Raw genomic sequence first — 13,906 nt, forward strand, 5'->3', positions numbered from 1 at the left:
TTTGGGTAGAGACATTAGGATAGGATCCTCTCATATTTTAACACATAAAATAGATGCCAAATTTTAAATAAAATTTGCCAATTGTGAAATCCACACTATTTAAGTACAACAATTAAGCTCTTAGAGATGCAAGAAGCTGTACAGGGTATTTATAGGAAAAATTAAGAATCCAGAAGAGAGACCAACAAAAAGTTACTTCTGTATTTGACAGTTGTTATAGCAACAGACACCGCAGTCTCTATTCCTTACAACATTGCTTAGGAAGTGACCAAACATAGGCATTGCAGGTTCATCAAAAACAGACACGGTTAACACTGTGTCAATACATTTTCATTTTAGGATCTAGCCAAAGCCATCTTATGTAACAGCAAAAAGCTGTTGGTGTGATGTAGAAGTTTTCATTACAGTGAACAATAGGAGCTAAATCCCTTACACCAATGTGAACCACAAACAACTCAAGTCAATGAATTACTTCAGATCTACATTCAACAGGGCACAATTTAACCCTTTGTGGGAATCCGTTAACTTGACTAAAGTGCATGAATAATAGACAAGTGCATGCAAGACTTTTTTGCCCTGATTGTCTCATTAAATGTGCTGTTTAAAACTACGGATTTAAGAGCTTAATCAGTCAAAACAGTTAACTAATAAGTTCATGCTCATCCATTATCCCTTACAGGTTAAACTCTTCATGGGGCAGGAGCTGTTAACCATTTGACTGGTGGAATTTGTGTCAGTTACACCATTAATATTTTTATCCGCTGTTTACATCCCCAGTTTTAAATGGAGATGTAAATGACTAGTCAATAGTCAACTACCCGACATGCATAGGCTCCTGCATCTGTATCAGATGCAGGAGGAGGGGAAGGAGGAGCAGGAGCCTGTGCAGGGGGAGGGGGAGGGAGCCCACTTAAAAGCCAATTCTCCCCTCCCCTCCCCAAATCACCATATCCATGGTGCAGGGGTTCAAGAGAGGCAGAGCCGCAGCAGTCTCGAAGCAAGCACGAGCCAGGACTGCTCAGCCCCGATTCGCAGAGCTGCAGTGGGGTTAGATCCTGGGGGCAGGACATTTTACATGTAGTAAGAGCCCAGCAGCTCTTACTACGTTAAAAACACAGAGCTGCAGCAGCAGCAAGCACCCTCCGCCCCATATAGACTAATTCTATCGACTATTTGATCAGTTCATTAACCACTACTTAATACCCCTCTTTAAAACCCCATTAAAATTGACTATTAAGTGAACAAGTTGAAGTGCCATAAAAACCTTTAGTTTTGCATTTCCTTACGGTTTCACAAACATGAAGAAGCAATGTTGCCTTCCATCTTTTGCTTTTTCTCTTAATAAAGAATATTGCCTGTGCTTCATATGGACATTTAAATCGTCCTCATTAGTCTCCGGCATTTATACCTCCCCAAAGGTTAGCACAAAACTCTGCTAACAAGGCAGCAGCCTATTTGTACTTTTGTAATATACGGATAAATGCAGACTGAAACAAAGATTGCTGCAGTCCCATCCTACAATTCTCATGCAAAGAAGGACACACACTTTAAGGATTTGTTGTGTTTTGCTAAGTCTCCTTCATGTAAACGTCCCAGCAGTAGGAATGTAAAAACTCCTAAAAAAAGGTTAACATTTTAACCAATTAAAATTTAAATCAGTTAAACAAGCTCCATGGGCAGCCACATGGGCCCCCAGCAGTTTAACCATTTACCAGAACCAATAAGCATCTTAACAGTTCACCTGTTAACAGTTTAAACTCTTCCATCCATACCCAACAGCAGTCCCAGAGCAGGAAGAATTGAAGTGGAGCAAGGACAAGGCATTGTTAGGCTCTGCTCAAGAGTGATTTTAAGCTACTCGAAGATTTAGCTGGCATTTCTTGGGTCAGCAATATCTCTGTATGAATCTGGGATAGAGGTTCAGCTCCCCCACCACCCTCCCTAAAGGGTGCATGGCAGGGAGAGGCGTGGCTGTGGCTGGAGATGAGGGGTTCAGTATGCAGACTACCTCAGGGAGAGGACAAACCCAGCCCACTGAAGCAGCTGTCCATGGTTTTGGCAGCTCCAGCAGGCACAACTAGGGGAGGAGGGACAGGCTGTCTCACAGGAAGACAAAGAAAAATATATAGAGAGAGAGTTGCCCCTTTCCCTACTCCTGCCTTCTGCTGCCCAACAGGGTTAGAGCTATCCCGGTCCCTCTCTCTGGCCCCTTGCTACTCCCTAGTGGTCATTATACAGTATAACTGGCCCTGCGAGCAGACCCCTCTCTTTCTGTGTTATAAGAAATCAGTCACATTCTAGGCACATCCCATAGTCCTGGCACAGCCAAACCCTTACCATGCTTTAAGCTATGGTAAGAGGAAGCTGCATATCAAATATGGTGTTCCTAACTCTTACTATTTAGGAGGAGAACTTCGACGGACAAACTCTCTCAAATATGTAGTAGATGAAGCTATTTTAGTTTATGCAACTAGGCACTAGTTCTCATTATGGATGGAACTACTGTCAAGAGGGTGCGTAACTGGTTGGATTACAACTCTCTGGTAATAGTATCAGAGGGGTATCTGTTAGTCTGAATCCGCAAAAGCGATGAGGAGTCCTGTGGCACCTTATAGACTAACAGATTTATCGGAGCATAAGCTGCCGTGGGCAAAGACCCACTTCATCAGATGTATGCATCTGACGAAATGAGTCTTTGACCATGACAGCTTATGCTCCGATAAATCTGTTAGTCTATAAGGTGCCACAGGACTCCTCGTCTCTGGTAATAGTTATCAGTGGTTCACAGTCATGCTGGAAGGGCATAATGAGTAGGGTTCTGCAGGAATTAGTTCTGAGACTAATCAATATCTTCATTAGTAATTTAGATAATGGCATAGAGAGTACACTTACAAAGTTTGCAGATAATGTCAAGCAAGTTGCAAGTGTTTTGGAGGATAGGATTAGAATTCAAAATGATCTGGACAAACTGGAGCAATGGTCTTAGGTAAACAGGATGAAGTTCAATAAGGACAAATATGAAGTACTCCACTTAGGAAGGAACAATCAGTTCCACACATACAAAATATGAAATGACTACCTAGGGAGAAGTACTACCAAAAATGATCTAGGGGTCAAAGTGAACCACAAATCAACAATGCGACACTGCTGGGGAAGGGGGGGGGGGGGGGGGAAGAGAGAATCATTCTATGACAACTGTAAGCCAGACAAGTAGTTATTCTTCTGCTTTGCGCTGATTAGGTCACAACTCGAGTTATGTGCATCCAGTTCTGGCATTACCTTTCATGAAAAATATGGACAACTTGGAGAAGGTCCAGAGCAGAACGACAAAATGATTAAAGGTCTAGAGAACATGACCAATGAGAGAAGATTGAAAGTACTGGGATTTGTTTAATCTGTAAAAAAGATTGAGAAGGGACATAATAGCTTTTGGTTCCAGCACTTTGAGAGTCCCCTTAACTTAGCAGAAGGCCAACATTTCTCCACAGTGCTTCATATAGCATGATGTGTGCATTCGTGGCCCCAATTTAGTCAGATTTTTGCAATGACTTCCATGAAACCAGGATTTCATCTAACAAAAATAGAAATGTTTAGGTATCTATTTTCTTCAAACATTTCACTTTCATAGTCTGCAGCCAGGGCTGGCCTTACGATGAGGCCAACTGAGGTGGCCACCTCAGGTGCCAGACTGTGGGGGGAGGGGTGCGCCACTAGGACCCAGAGAGTAGAAAATTGTGTCTGCTGCTGGTGCATATCTTTCTCTCTTTTCTGAAAGTTAAGTGTTTACTTAAAATTTTTGAACAAGGCATTTTAAGTCGTTAGTTCTCCTTTATTGGGGTAGGTAGCAGAGCAGTACCGTGAGAGGAATAGAACCGGAAGAAGACAGAATTGAGACTTTTCAAAGTTTTGGCCCAAGCGAGGGGGCACGGGGGCGTCATTTGAGCTCCCTGCTTCAGGGGGCCAAAATGTTGTGGGCCGGCCCTGTCTGCAGCATTTGAAATCCAAATGCTGTACTACTAAGCACCTTAAAGTGTTTCACTTCAGCAGAAACTAACAACATTAACTACAGGTTGGACATCCCAGGTCCTGCACCCTTGGGATCTGATCAGTCCCGGATCAGGGAAGTCATTTCTGGCCCTGTTGCCACACACCAGACTCTCGGCCCCCATGCCAGCCAGCCCGTTGCCGGCATTCCCTTCCTTGTTGGCCCGCAGAGCTCTCGGGTGCCAGCCCTCCATCAGGACTCTGATCCTAGAATATCCATGGTCTTTCCAGACCATGGATCTTACTGGACCAGAGTCTCAGTTTACAGAGTTGCAACCTGTAATCTAATTTAAATGCTCACGTGGAACAAAACTAGCAGAAGTAAACTAAAATGGAAAAAAAAAAAAAGATATTTAAAATTGAGTTTAGCAGTTTATGACCATAAAAGAAAAATGTTTGCATTTAGGGGTATAATTTTTATCTTCAATGCCCCTTTAAATGCACTTACAGAATATGGTACAGATAAAGCAACATATACAACAATGAATAATGAGAAATGGAAATGAAACCTTATTTTATTATTAGCTTTAGTTACTAAATTGGCCTACCTCTACAGCTACCTTCCACAAAAGCCAATCATTAACAGATCTTGCCATCCTCATGACAGAAACCAGAACTCAATTGTGCCATTGTTTTTCCAACATTAAAAGTAGTGAACACCTCTGATGGAAAAGGAGAGAGGCTGAATATACATACAGGCCATGCATAAAAATAATAGTTGTAATTATCAAAGAAAAAACAAGACTTACTGTGTTGCATTTTGTCCCACACACCACTTGTCGGTGGTTCAACCATTGAGATGCAAAAACTTTATTAAGAGTCCCAAGATGAAATTCTCTCTCCTTCAGGAGACTGGGAAGTTGCTGTGCTGCATATCCATGCAACAACCGGTGGTAGCTGGATTCGTTTTGCATCCGAACCTCTCTGCCTTTCAGGTAGTACACCAGAGACTTTTTTACTGGGGGGAGTCTTTTCCTTTTGTGAGCTGAGTGATCCCAGCCATACTGTGAATGACAATCAAATTCAATGCTGTAGTTACAGTATATTTTAAATAATGTATGATTCTATATTAAAAAGGAAGCTACCAATGAATGAACGAACTCTTGTAACTGGCCCTAAAATACTACACAAGAGGATTAAACCCATCCCAGCATAACCTTCAGTGATATTAAGGATTTTAAAATACATATCTGTTTGACAACTGTTTTTGCAGGGATGATGTAAAGAAGCTGAGGCCAATTCTGACTGCAGGGTGTTGCTGTTCAAATGAAATTTAAAAGATGCCTTGAGGAACAGAAAATCCCAAGGCACTTTCAAAGAGCTGAAAATGTCCCCTGGTCAAGATAGTCTAACAAGTTTAATTCTATGATTTTTGACTGAACTGTATCAAATCCAGATTGCTGCAGGTGGGTTCCAGCAAATATGGGCCCTCGAAATGAGTGGGGGTTTTTAAACTGCACAGCCTGGCTCAATACCGACCTGAGTGGTAACCTGAGCTCCGAAGCACTTCCTCCCACTGCGTTTACAATCACTCCGGAGCATCTAGCACTATTGGCTTGCCCGTGACTGAAGAGGGGAGGGGGGTGGGCTTAGCAGGAGACAGGCTAGAGCGTTTCCTACACGGGGCAGCAGCGCCCACCTCCCTCCGCCCCAGCCCCGGAGTGCGAGTCGGTTACAGGGCTCGAACGATGGAACCAGAACACGGGCAGCAGCCGGAGCCCGCAGCGCCGCTGGGATGTGGGGGTGGCCCCCAGGCACCCCGCCCGGGACCGCCTGACCCCCCCGCCAGCGGACACGGCGGGGCCCCACATGCCTGAGCAGCAGGCCCGCGGTGAAGGTCAGCAAGGCGGGGTAACCTGGCTCCCGTCCGACAGCCGCCCCGCCGCAGGCTAGCCAGGGGCCAGCCTCTCCCCCCGGGCGCACAACGCCGGCACCGAGCTGGCGCCACACCTCGGTTACAAGCCTCCCCGGGCTGCCGGGCCTGACCCGTGCGGTCGATTGGCACCCCGCCCCCCGGGGCCAGCTGGTCCCAGCACCTAGTTCCCCCCCCCCCCGGCCGGGGATGAAACCCGCCCCCCCCCTCCGCTTCTCTCCCGAGAGCCGACACCTGCCTGGGGGGCCGGCTACCTGCACCCTCCCCCCCGGCCAGCGCTGCCCTGGACCCTGCCCTTCCCCTGCTACCCGGACACCCCCGCGACGTGGCCTCTCCCCTGCACCCACGAGTCGGGGGGGGCTCGACTGCCTGCTCCCCAGGCAGAGCCGCTTCATGTCCCCGTGAGCCGCTGCCCCTGCAGGAATCCCGGCAGCCCTGGAGGCCCCCCCCCCCCCCGGTACCCGGCCCCCCCGGCAACCTCCCCATCCCATCCCCGCTATTGACTCCCCCTCCCACCCCGAGTCACCTGCCCCCTCCCCCCCGAGTCACCTGCCCCCTCCCAGAACTCCCCTCCCCCCCCCGAGTCACCTGCCCCCTCCCCCCCCGAGTCACCTGCCCCCTCCCAGAACTCCCCTCCCCCCGAGTCACCTGCCCCCTCCCCCCCCCGAGTCACCTGCCCCCTCCCAGAACTCCCCTCCCCCCCCGAGTCACCTGCCCCCTCCCAGAACTCCCCTCCCCCCCCCGTCACCTGCCCCCTCCCAGAACTCCCCTCCCCCCCCGAGTCACCTGCCCCCTCCCAGAACTCCCCTCCCCCCCGAGTCACCTGCCCCCTCCCAGAACTCCCCTCCCCCCCCGTCACCTGCCCCCTCCCAGAACTCCCCTCCCCCCCCAGTCACCTGCCCCCTCCCAGAACTCCCCTCCCCCCCCCAGTCACCTGCCCCCTCCCAGAACTCCCCTCCCCCCCCCAGTCACCTGCCCCCTCCCAGAACTCCCCTCCCCCCCCCGTCACCTGCCCCCTCCCAGAACTCCCCTCCCCCCCCCGTCACCTGCCCCCTCCCAGAACTCCCCTCCCCCCCCCAGTCACCTGCCCCCTCCCAGAACTCCCCTCCCCCCCCCAGTCACCTGCCCCCTCCCAGAACTCCCCTCCCCCCCCCAGTCACCTGCCCCCTCCCAGAACTCCCCTCCCCCCCAGTCACCTGCCCCCTCCCAGAACTCCCCTCCCCCCCCCCCGTTACCTGCTCCCCCCGGAGTCCTCCGGGCGCCGCCGCCGAGGCAGCCGCCGCTTTCCGCTTCCTGCTAACTGTTTTCCTGGCCATAGTAGGCGGGGGAGACACCGAGGCCCCGGCCCGGGCCCCACATGGAGCAGGAGGGTGAGGCGGCCGCCGGGGGACGGGGCATATAAGTGCGGGGAGCTGGGCCGGGTCACTCGCACCGCCCGTAGGCCCAGCCGGCCGGGCTTCACGGCATTTTACGCCCCGTGGATCAGTTTACGGCAGTGCTCCCGTCGCGCGGTTTCCTAGCAACTGCCGAGCCATGGCGGGGGGAGCGAGCGCCCCGCCCCTACGCGGTTGCTAGGAGACCGGGGCGGGGAGAGACTCAACCCTGAACCCACAAGGCCCCGCGCGGGCCGCCCAAGAAGGCAACGCAGGGTGTGAGCTGAGCCCCTCCCCCACGTGATCTCCGTCTGCTCTGCCAAGGCCACACCCACTAGCTCTGGGCGTGACCCCTCCCCCAGGGGATCCCCCTTCAGCCCCTCCCTCACCCCCAGGGGGATCCCCCTTCGGCCCCTCCTACCCCCAGGGGGATCCCCCTTCGGCCCCTCCCTCCTCACCCCCAGGGGGATCCCCCTTCGGCCCCTCCTACCCCCAGGGGGATCCCCCTTCGGCCCCTCCCTCCTCACCCCCAGGGGGATCCCCCTTCGGCCCCTCCTACCCCCAGGGGGATCCCCCTTCGGCCCCTCCCTCCTCACCCCCAGGGGATCCCCCTTCGGCCCCTCCTACCCCCAGGGGATCCCCCTTCGGCCCCTCCCTCCTCACCCCCAGGGGATCCCCCTTCGGCCCCTCCTACCCCCAGGGGATCCCCCTTCGGCCCCTCCCTCCTCACCCCCAGGGGGATCCCCCTTCGGCCCCTCCTACCCCCAGGGGATCCCCCTTCGGCCCCTCCTACCCCCGGGGATCCCCCTTCGGCCCCTCCCTCCTCACCCCCAGGGGATCCCCCCTTCGGCCCCTCCTACCCCCAGGGGGATCCCCCTTCGGCCCCTCCTACCCCCGGGGATCCCCCTTCGGCCCCTCCCTCCTCACCCCCAGGGGATCCCCCTTCGGCCCCTCCTACCCCCAGGGGGATCCCCCTTCAGCCTCCTTCCTCACCCCCAGGGGATCCCCCTTCGGCCCCTCCCTCCTCACCCCCAGGGGATCCCCTTCGGCCCCTCCTACCCCCAGGGGGATCCCCCTTCGGCCCCTCCTACCCCCAGGGGATCCCCTTCGGCCCCTCCTACCCCCAGGGGGATCCCCCTTCGGCCCCTCCTCCTCACCCCCAGGGGATCCCCCTTCGGCCCCTCCTACCCCCAGGGGATCCCCTTCGGCCCCTCCTACCCCCAGGGGGATCCCCCTTCGGCCCCTCCCTCCTCACCCCCAGGGGATCCCCCTTCGGCCCCTCCTACCCCCAGGGGGATCCCCCTTCGGCCCCTCCCTCCTCACCCCCAGGGGGATCCCCCTTCGGCCCCTCCCTCCTCACCCCCAGGGGGATCCCCCTTCAGCCCCTCCTAGCCCCAGGGGGATTCCCCTTCGGCCCCCTCCTCACCCCCAGGGGGATCTCCCTTCGGCCCCCTCCTCACCCCAGTGGATCCCCCTTCTGCCCCTCCTAGCCCCAGGGGGATCCCCCTTCGGCCCCCTACTCACTCCCAGGGGGATCCCGCCTTCGGCCTCCTCCCTCACCCCCCAGGGGTATCCCCCTTCAGCCCCTCCTACTCGCAGGAGGATCCCCCTTCGGCCCCCTCCACACCCCCAGGGGATCCCCCTTCTGCCTCCTCCCTCACCCCCAGGGGGATCCCCCTTCGGCCCCTCCTAGCCCCCAGGGGGATCCCCCTTCGGCCCTCTCCTAGCCCCCAGGGGATCCCCCTTCAGCCTCCTCCCTCACCCCCAGGGGGATCCCCCTTCGGCCCCTCCTAGCCCCAGGGGATCCCCCTTCTGCTCCCTCCCTCACCCCCAGAGGATCCCCCTTCAGCCTCCTCCCTCACCCCCAGGGGGATCCCTCTCCTGCTCCTCCTACCCCCAGGGGGATCCCCCTTCAGCCTCCTTCCTCACCCCCAGGGGGATCCCCTTCGGCCCCTCCTAGCCCCAGGGGGATCCCCCTTCAGCCTCCTTCCTCACCTCCAGGGGGATCCCCTTCGGCCCCTCCTAGCCCCAGGGGGATCCCCCTTCAGCCTCCTCCCTCACCCCCAGGGGGATCCCCCTTCGGCCCCCTCCTCACCCCCAGGGGGATCCCCCTTCATCCCCTCCTAGCCCCCAGGGGGATCCCCCTTCAGCCTCCTCCCTCACCCCCAGGGGGATCCCGCTTCTGCTCCCTTCTTTACCCCCAGGGGGATCCCCCTTCTGCTCCCTTCCTCACCCCCCGGCTTCTCCCCATTCGGCCCCCTCCTCATCCCCAGGGGCCTCCCTCTTCTCCCCTCCTAGCCCCCAGGCTGCTCCACCTTCTGCCCCCTTCCTCACCCTCAGGCTGCTCCCTCCTCACCCCCATGTGGCTCCCCCCTTTTGCCTACCCGTCTTTGGGCATGATCTCCCCACCCCTTCTCATTCCCAGATTGCTCCCCTCTTCTGCCCATCTGCATCTTGGCATAACTCCCCACTTCCTCCTCACCAACAGGGTGCTCCCACCCTTCTAGCCCATCTGTCTCTGGGCGTGATCCCCCCCCATTCCCACCACCCAGGTTCCCCTTCTGTCCCACCTCAGCATGACCTCCTTCTGCCTCTCTGTGTCCAGCATGACGTCCCTGTCTTTCCCTAGTGTGACCCTCTTCTGGGGAATCTCTTCCCCCATCTGTGTTCCACTGCAGCCCTCCCAGAGCCATCCCAGTCATAGGACAGTTGGGGTAACTGCCTCAGGTGCCGCAAGTCTTGGTGAACTAGCAGGGGACCTGGCGTCAGTAGCAGGGGCCAGGCCTGCCCCAGCATTTCCTGGCAGCGATGGGAAGTGGAATGACCCAGCCTGCTCCACTCTGCCAGTGTCATTCCACTTCCCCGGGCTGGTGACTGTGTGGGGTGGTTCGACTACAGCCTGTCCCCGAGTTACGAACGAGTTACAGACCAAACACTTGGCCGTAACTCGATCCGTTCGTATCTCGGACCCCATTGAGTTACATAGCGACCGCGCTGTTTGCAAGCGCGGGTCGCGTTCGTAACTCGGGGACCGCCTTTACGACCGCTCCATGGGAGCTTTGGTCATAACTCGACCATTCGCAACTCGGGGGGTGGCTGTACTTTCTCCAAGTCCTCTTCCCCCAAGCACGTGACTGAGAGAACCAGTGGTGTAGAGCAGAATGTGCTGGGGGCGGGTTGCTCTGCTTCCCACTGCCGCTGGTTAGTGCAGAGAAGGGACTGACCCCTGCGGCCAGCGGCAGGCTCCCTGTAAATCCCCGAGTTGTGCTGCTTGGGAGATTCGGTTTGGGGAAGAGGTGGAATGGCAGAAGGGATGGAGGGCTTGGGAGAAGTGGTAGTTGAGAGTGGGAAAAGGGGGCAGGGCCTAGGGCAGAGGAGGGGTTGTCTTGGGCCCTGCAACCCGTTAGGGTTGGTGCTGTTCCCTTCCATCCCCAGCACAAGCCACCTATCTGACTTCAGTGTATGCTCCATCATGAGTCTCCCATCGGACCCTGGAGTCCCTCTGTCAAAAGGGAAGGGAGATGCACCCCAGGACATAATGGGTCTTCTCAGCTGGCAAACCCAAATGTTGTAGACCTACAGCTCCAAACAGCCCAGACTTCCCAGCCTTTGCAGTCTTTAGAGAGCTCCATAGTAACAGCTTGCCACACTTCCCCATTCTACCCCACGGCATCACCAGCCACATCCTTATTCCTACTACTCTCCATCTGTATTAGAAATTTGTATTGCATTGACTGTTTTTTGCGCTAGTTTTCCACGCACTACATTTTTATTTTTTGAAAATGAAACAATCTTTTATTAGTTCACAACACATTACACAATGCATATCAGTACTTGAGGCAGGGGTGGGCAATAATTTTGGAAGGGGGGCCGTTTCACAAATTTCGGAAGTGGCCATCAGCCGACCCAAAAGGGTCGGGGTTGAGAACTATCCTGCTGGGTACAGTGACCTTATTTTCTGAACCAGCTGCAGCTGGTAAGAACAGTTTAATTTAAATTATGAAACAGATTAAGTGTTTTAACGTTCTCATGTTAGTTTATCAAACTACTTTTAAAATAAAGTAACATATTATGTCCAACACAAAAGGTTTCAATGTTTTCTTTATTTATGGGAGGGGTGGGGAACCCTTTTTGGGTCTGGGGTCACTGACCCACAAAAAAATCAGTTGGGAACCACACAAATGAGAAACAAAAAAACTCCTCCAAAACCCCCCAACGCTCACTGATGTGGCCCCAACTGAGACACCTCACTCCTCTGGTGCTCCAACCTCAAAGGGTGAGGGGAAGGGAAGGGGGAAACTGAGGTTCAGGGCTTCCCATAGATCACATTTACTTTTCTGGGGTTCTGGAGTTAGTGGATTCTGTGGACCTCCTTAGGCTCTGGGGTAGGGACAAAAATGAGGGGTCAGTGCATGAGACAGAGCTATCAGCAAGTAGGATAGGGATGGGGTGCAGGATGTGGGAGGGCGCTGGGGTGCAGAAGCAGGCTGGGAGTAGTGTCTGGCCAAGTGGAGGGAGCAAGGGAGGTTTTCGGAACAAGCAGGGGGTACTGGGTCTTTGTGGGGGACGGAAGGGACAGGATTGGGGTGGGGTGGGGGGTCTGGACATGAGGGGGAACCGTACCTGGCTTCGTGCTTCCTTGCAGCAACAGCTGCAGCCACGAGTTCCCGGCCACCCCAGAGGGAGGCCCCGTGGCCATGCAGTCCTGGAGGCCGGTTGCTGTGGCCATGCAATCCGGGGCTGCCCCTGAGGCACCGTGGCCACAGGCCACTCTGGATGACAGAGGTGCTGCTGCCACAGCCACACAGCCAGCCCCAAGGCACCGGCTGCCTGGGAGGCCGGAGGCGCCTCTGCCACGGCCTGGGGCTGGCCTCCGGGGCCAGCAGCCACAGGCTGCCCTGCCTCAGACGCGCTACAGCCTGGGGCTGCCCCCGGAGGCAACACTGCTGCGGCTACACGGCTTGGGGCAGGCCTCAGAAGCGCTGCGGCCTGGGGCCGGTACCAGAGGCACTGCTGCCATGCGGCCCGGAGCCAGCCTCGTAGGCGCCACTGCTGCACAGCCCGGGACCAGCCCCGGAGGCACCATTGCCGGGTGGCCTGGAACCACCCCCAGAGGCACCGGAGTAGCAGCGCCTCCAGGCTTAGCCCCAGACCGCATGGCTGTGAAAGCAGCCCCTCTGGCGCCGGCTCTGCTGAGGAGCCTTAGCCCCAGCGCTGCCTCCTCTCCAGCGGCAGCATGAGGGGGGTGAAGAGGCCGGGCTGAGCTCCTACCCCCAGCGGGGCCTGTAATTAGGGAGCGGGGCCTGTAATTGCCTTGCCCCACCCCTGACTGAAGACATACCCTACTCCATGAACACCACCAACGATCCTGAATTGTGCTCAGCACTCTGTCCTCCAAGAAATCACATCCATTGTTGGTGTAGCACTTCTAGGGTTGCCAGGTGTCCGGTTTTCAACCGGACAGTCCAGTATTTGAGCTTTCTGTTCGGGAAACAAACTGAGCAAATAGAAATGTCCGGTATTTTCTAACTAAGATGTACTGTAGATTGTGATGTAATGTCAAGTGTGCCTGGTATTTTTGTTGAAACCATCTGGCAACTCTAAGCTCTTCCTGCAGGTCTGCACATACAGGAGAATCATATGTCATATTACTTGCAACATTCATGAGAATAAAAACAACAAGGAGTCCAGTGGCATTTTAAAGACTAATGAAATTATTAGAGTATTAGTGAGTGCATAAACTTTCATGAGCTACAACTTCACTTCATCAGGGGTGTGTCTAGACTACATGCCTCCGTCGACGGAGGCATGTAGATTAGACAGATCGGCAGAGGGAAATGAAGCCGCGATTAAAATAATCGCGGCTTCATTTAAATTTAAATGGCTGCCCCGCTCTGCCGATCAGCTGTTTGTCGGCAGATCGGGGCAGTCTGGACGCGCCGTGCTGACAAAGAAGCCTTTCTTGATCGGCACAGGTAAACCTGGTTTCACGAGGCATACCTGTGCCGATCAAGAAAGGCTTCTTTGTCGACGCGGCGCGTCCAGACTGCCCCGATCTGCCGACAAACAGCTGATCGGCAGAGCAGGGCAGCCATTTAAATTTAAATGAAGCCGCGATTAAAATAATCTGCCGATCTGTCTAATCTACATGCCTCTGCCGACGGAGGCATGTAGTCTAGACACAGCCCAGATGCTGAAGAAAAAAAAGGGGTACAGAGAAGGCAGGGTGACATCAGTGTTAATTAAATCAGAGTGGATGTGGCTCATCTTCAACAGTGATTGGAAGGTTAGAGTACCTGACTGGGAATTTACCCACTGTAATGCAAGAACCACTCTATGACTATGTCTACACTGGCAGGTTCTTGCACAAGAACTGCCATTCTTCTGCAGAGTGTCCACACTGCCCGCCTGCTCTTCCGCAAGAAGATTTACAGTAAAGCGTGGGAAGAGAGTTCTTGCGCAAGAGCTACGCTCTTTTCTAACAAGTGTAAGCTCTGGGCATTGTGGACATCAGAGCTTTCTTGCGCAAGAGAGCGTCCACACTGCCATGGATGCTCTTGTGCAAAAACACATGGCAGTGTGGACATGTTCTTGCACAAGAGTTCTTGCACAAGGG

At 54.9% G+C, this 13,906-nt stretch overlaps 1 protein-coding gene across 1 annotated transcript in view; it reads right to left on the reverse strand.

The window, feature by feature from the left end:
* Nucleotides 1-7,581, reverse strand: part of DCAF12 (DDB1 and CUL4 associated factor 12) — a 50,749-nt gene extending 43,168 nt beyond the window's left edge. The window contains exons 1-2 of the mRNA XM_075932785.1: nt 7,153-7,581; nt 4,794-5,048 (exon numbers count right to left, since the gene is read on the reverse strand). Of these exons, the coding sequence (XP_075788900.1) occupies nt 4,794-5,048; nt 7,153-7,233 (336 nt within the window). The 5' untranslated portion in view covers nt 7,234-7,581. The remainder of the gene's footprint in view (nt 1-4,793; nt 5,049-7,152) is intronic.
* Nucleotides 7,582-13,906: the final 6,325 nt, after the last annotated feature.

This window comes from Pelodiscus sinensis, chromosome 6 (assembly GCF_049634645.1).
Source record: "Pelodiscus sinensis isolate JC-2024 chromosome 6, ASM4963464v1, whole genome shotgun sequence".
Lineage (NCBI taxonomy): Eukaryota > Metazoa > Chordata > Testudines > Trionychidae > Pelodiscus > Pelodiscus sinensis.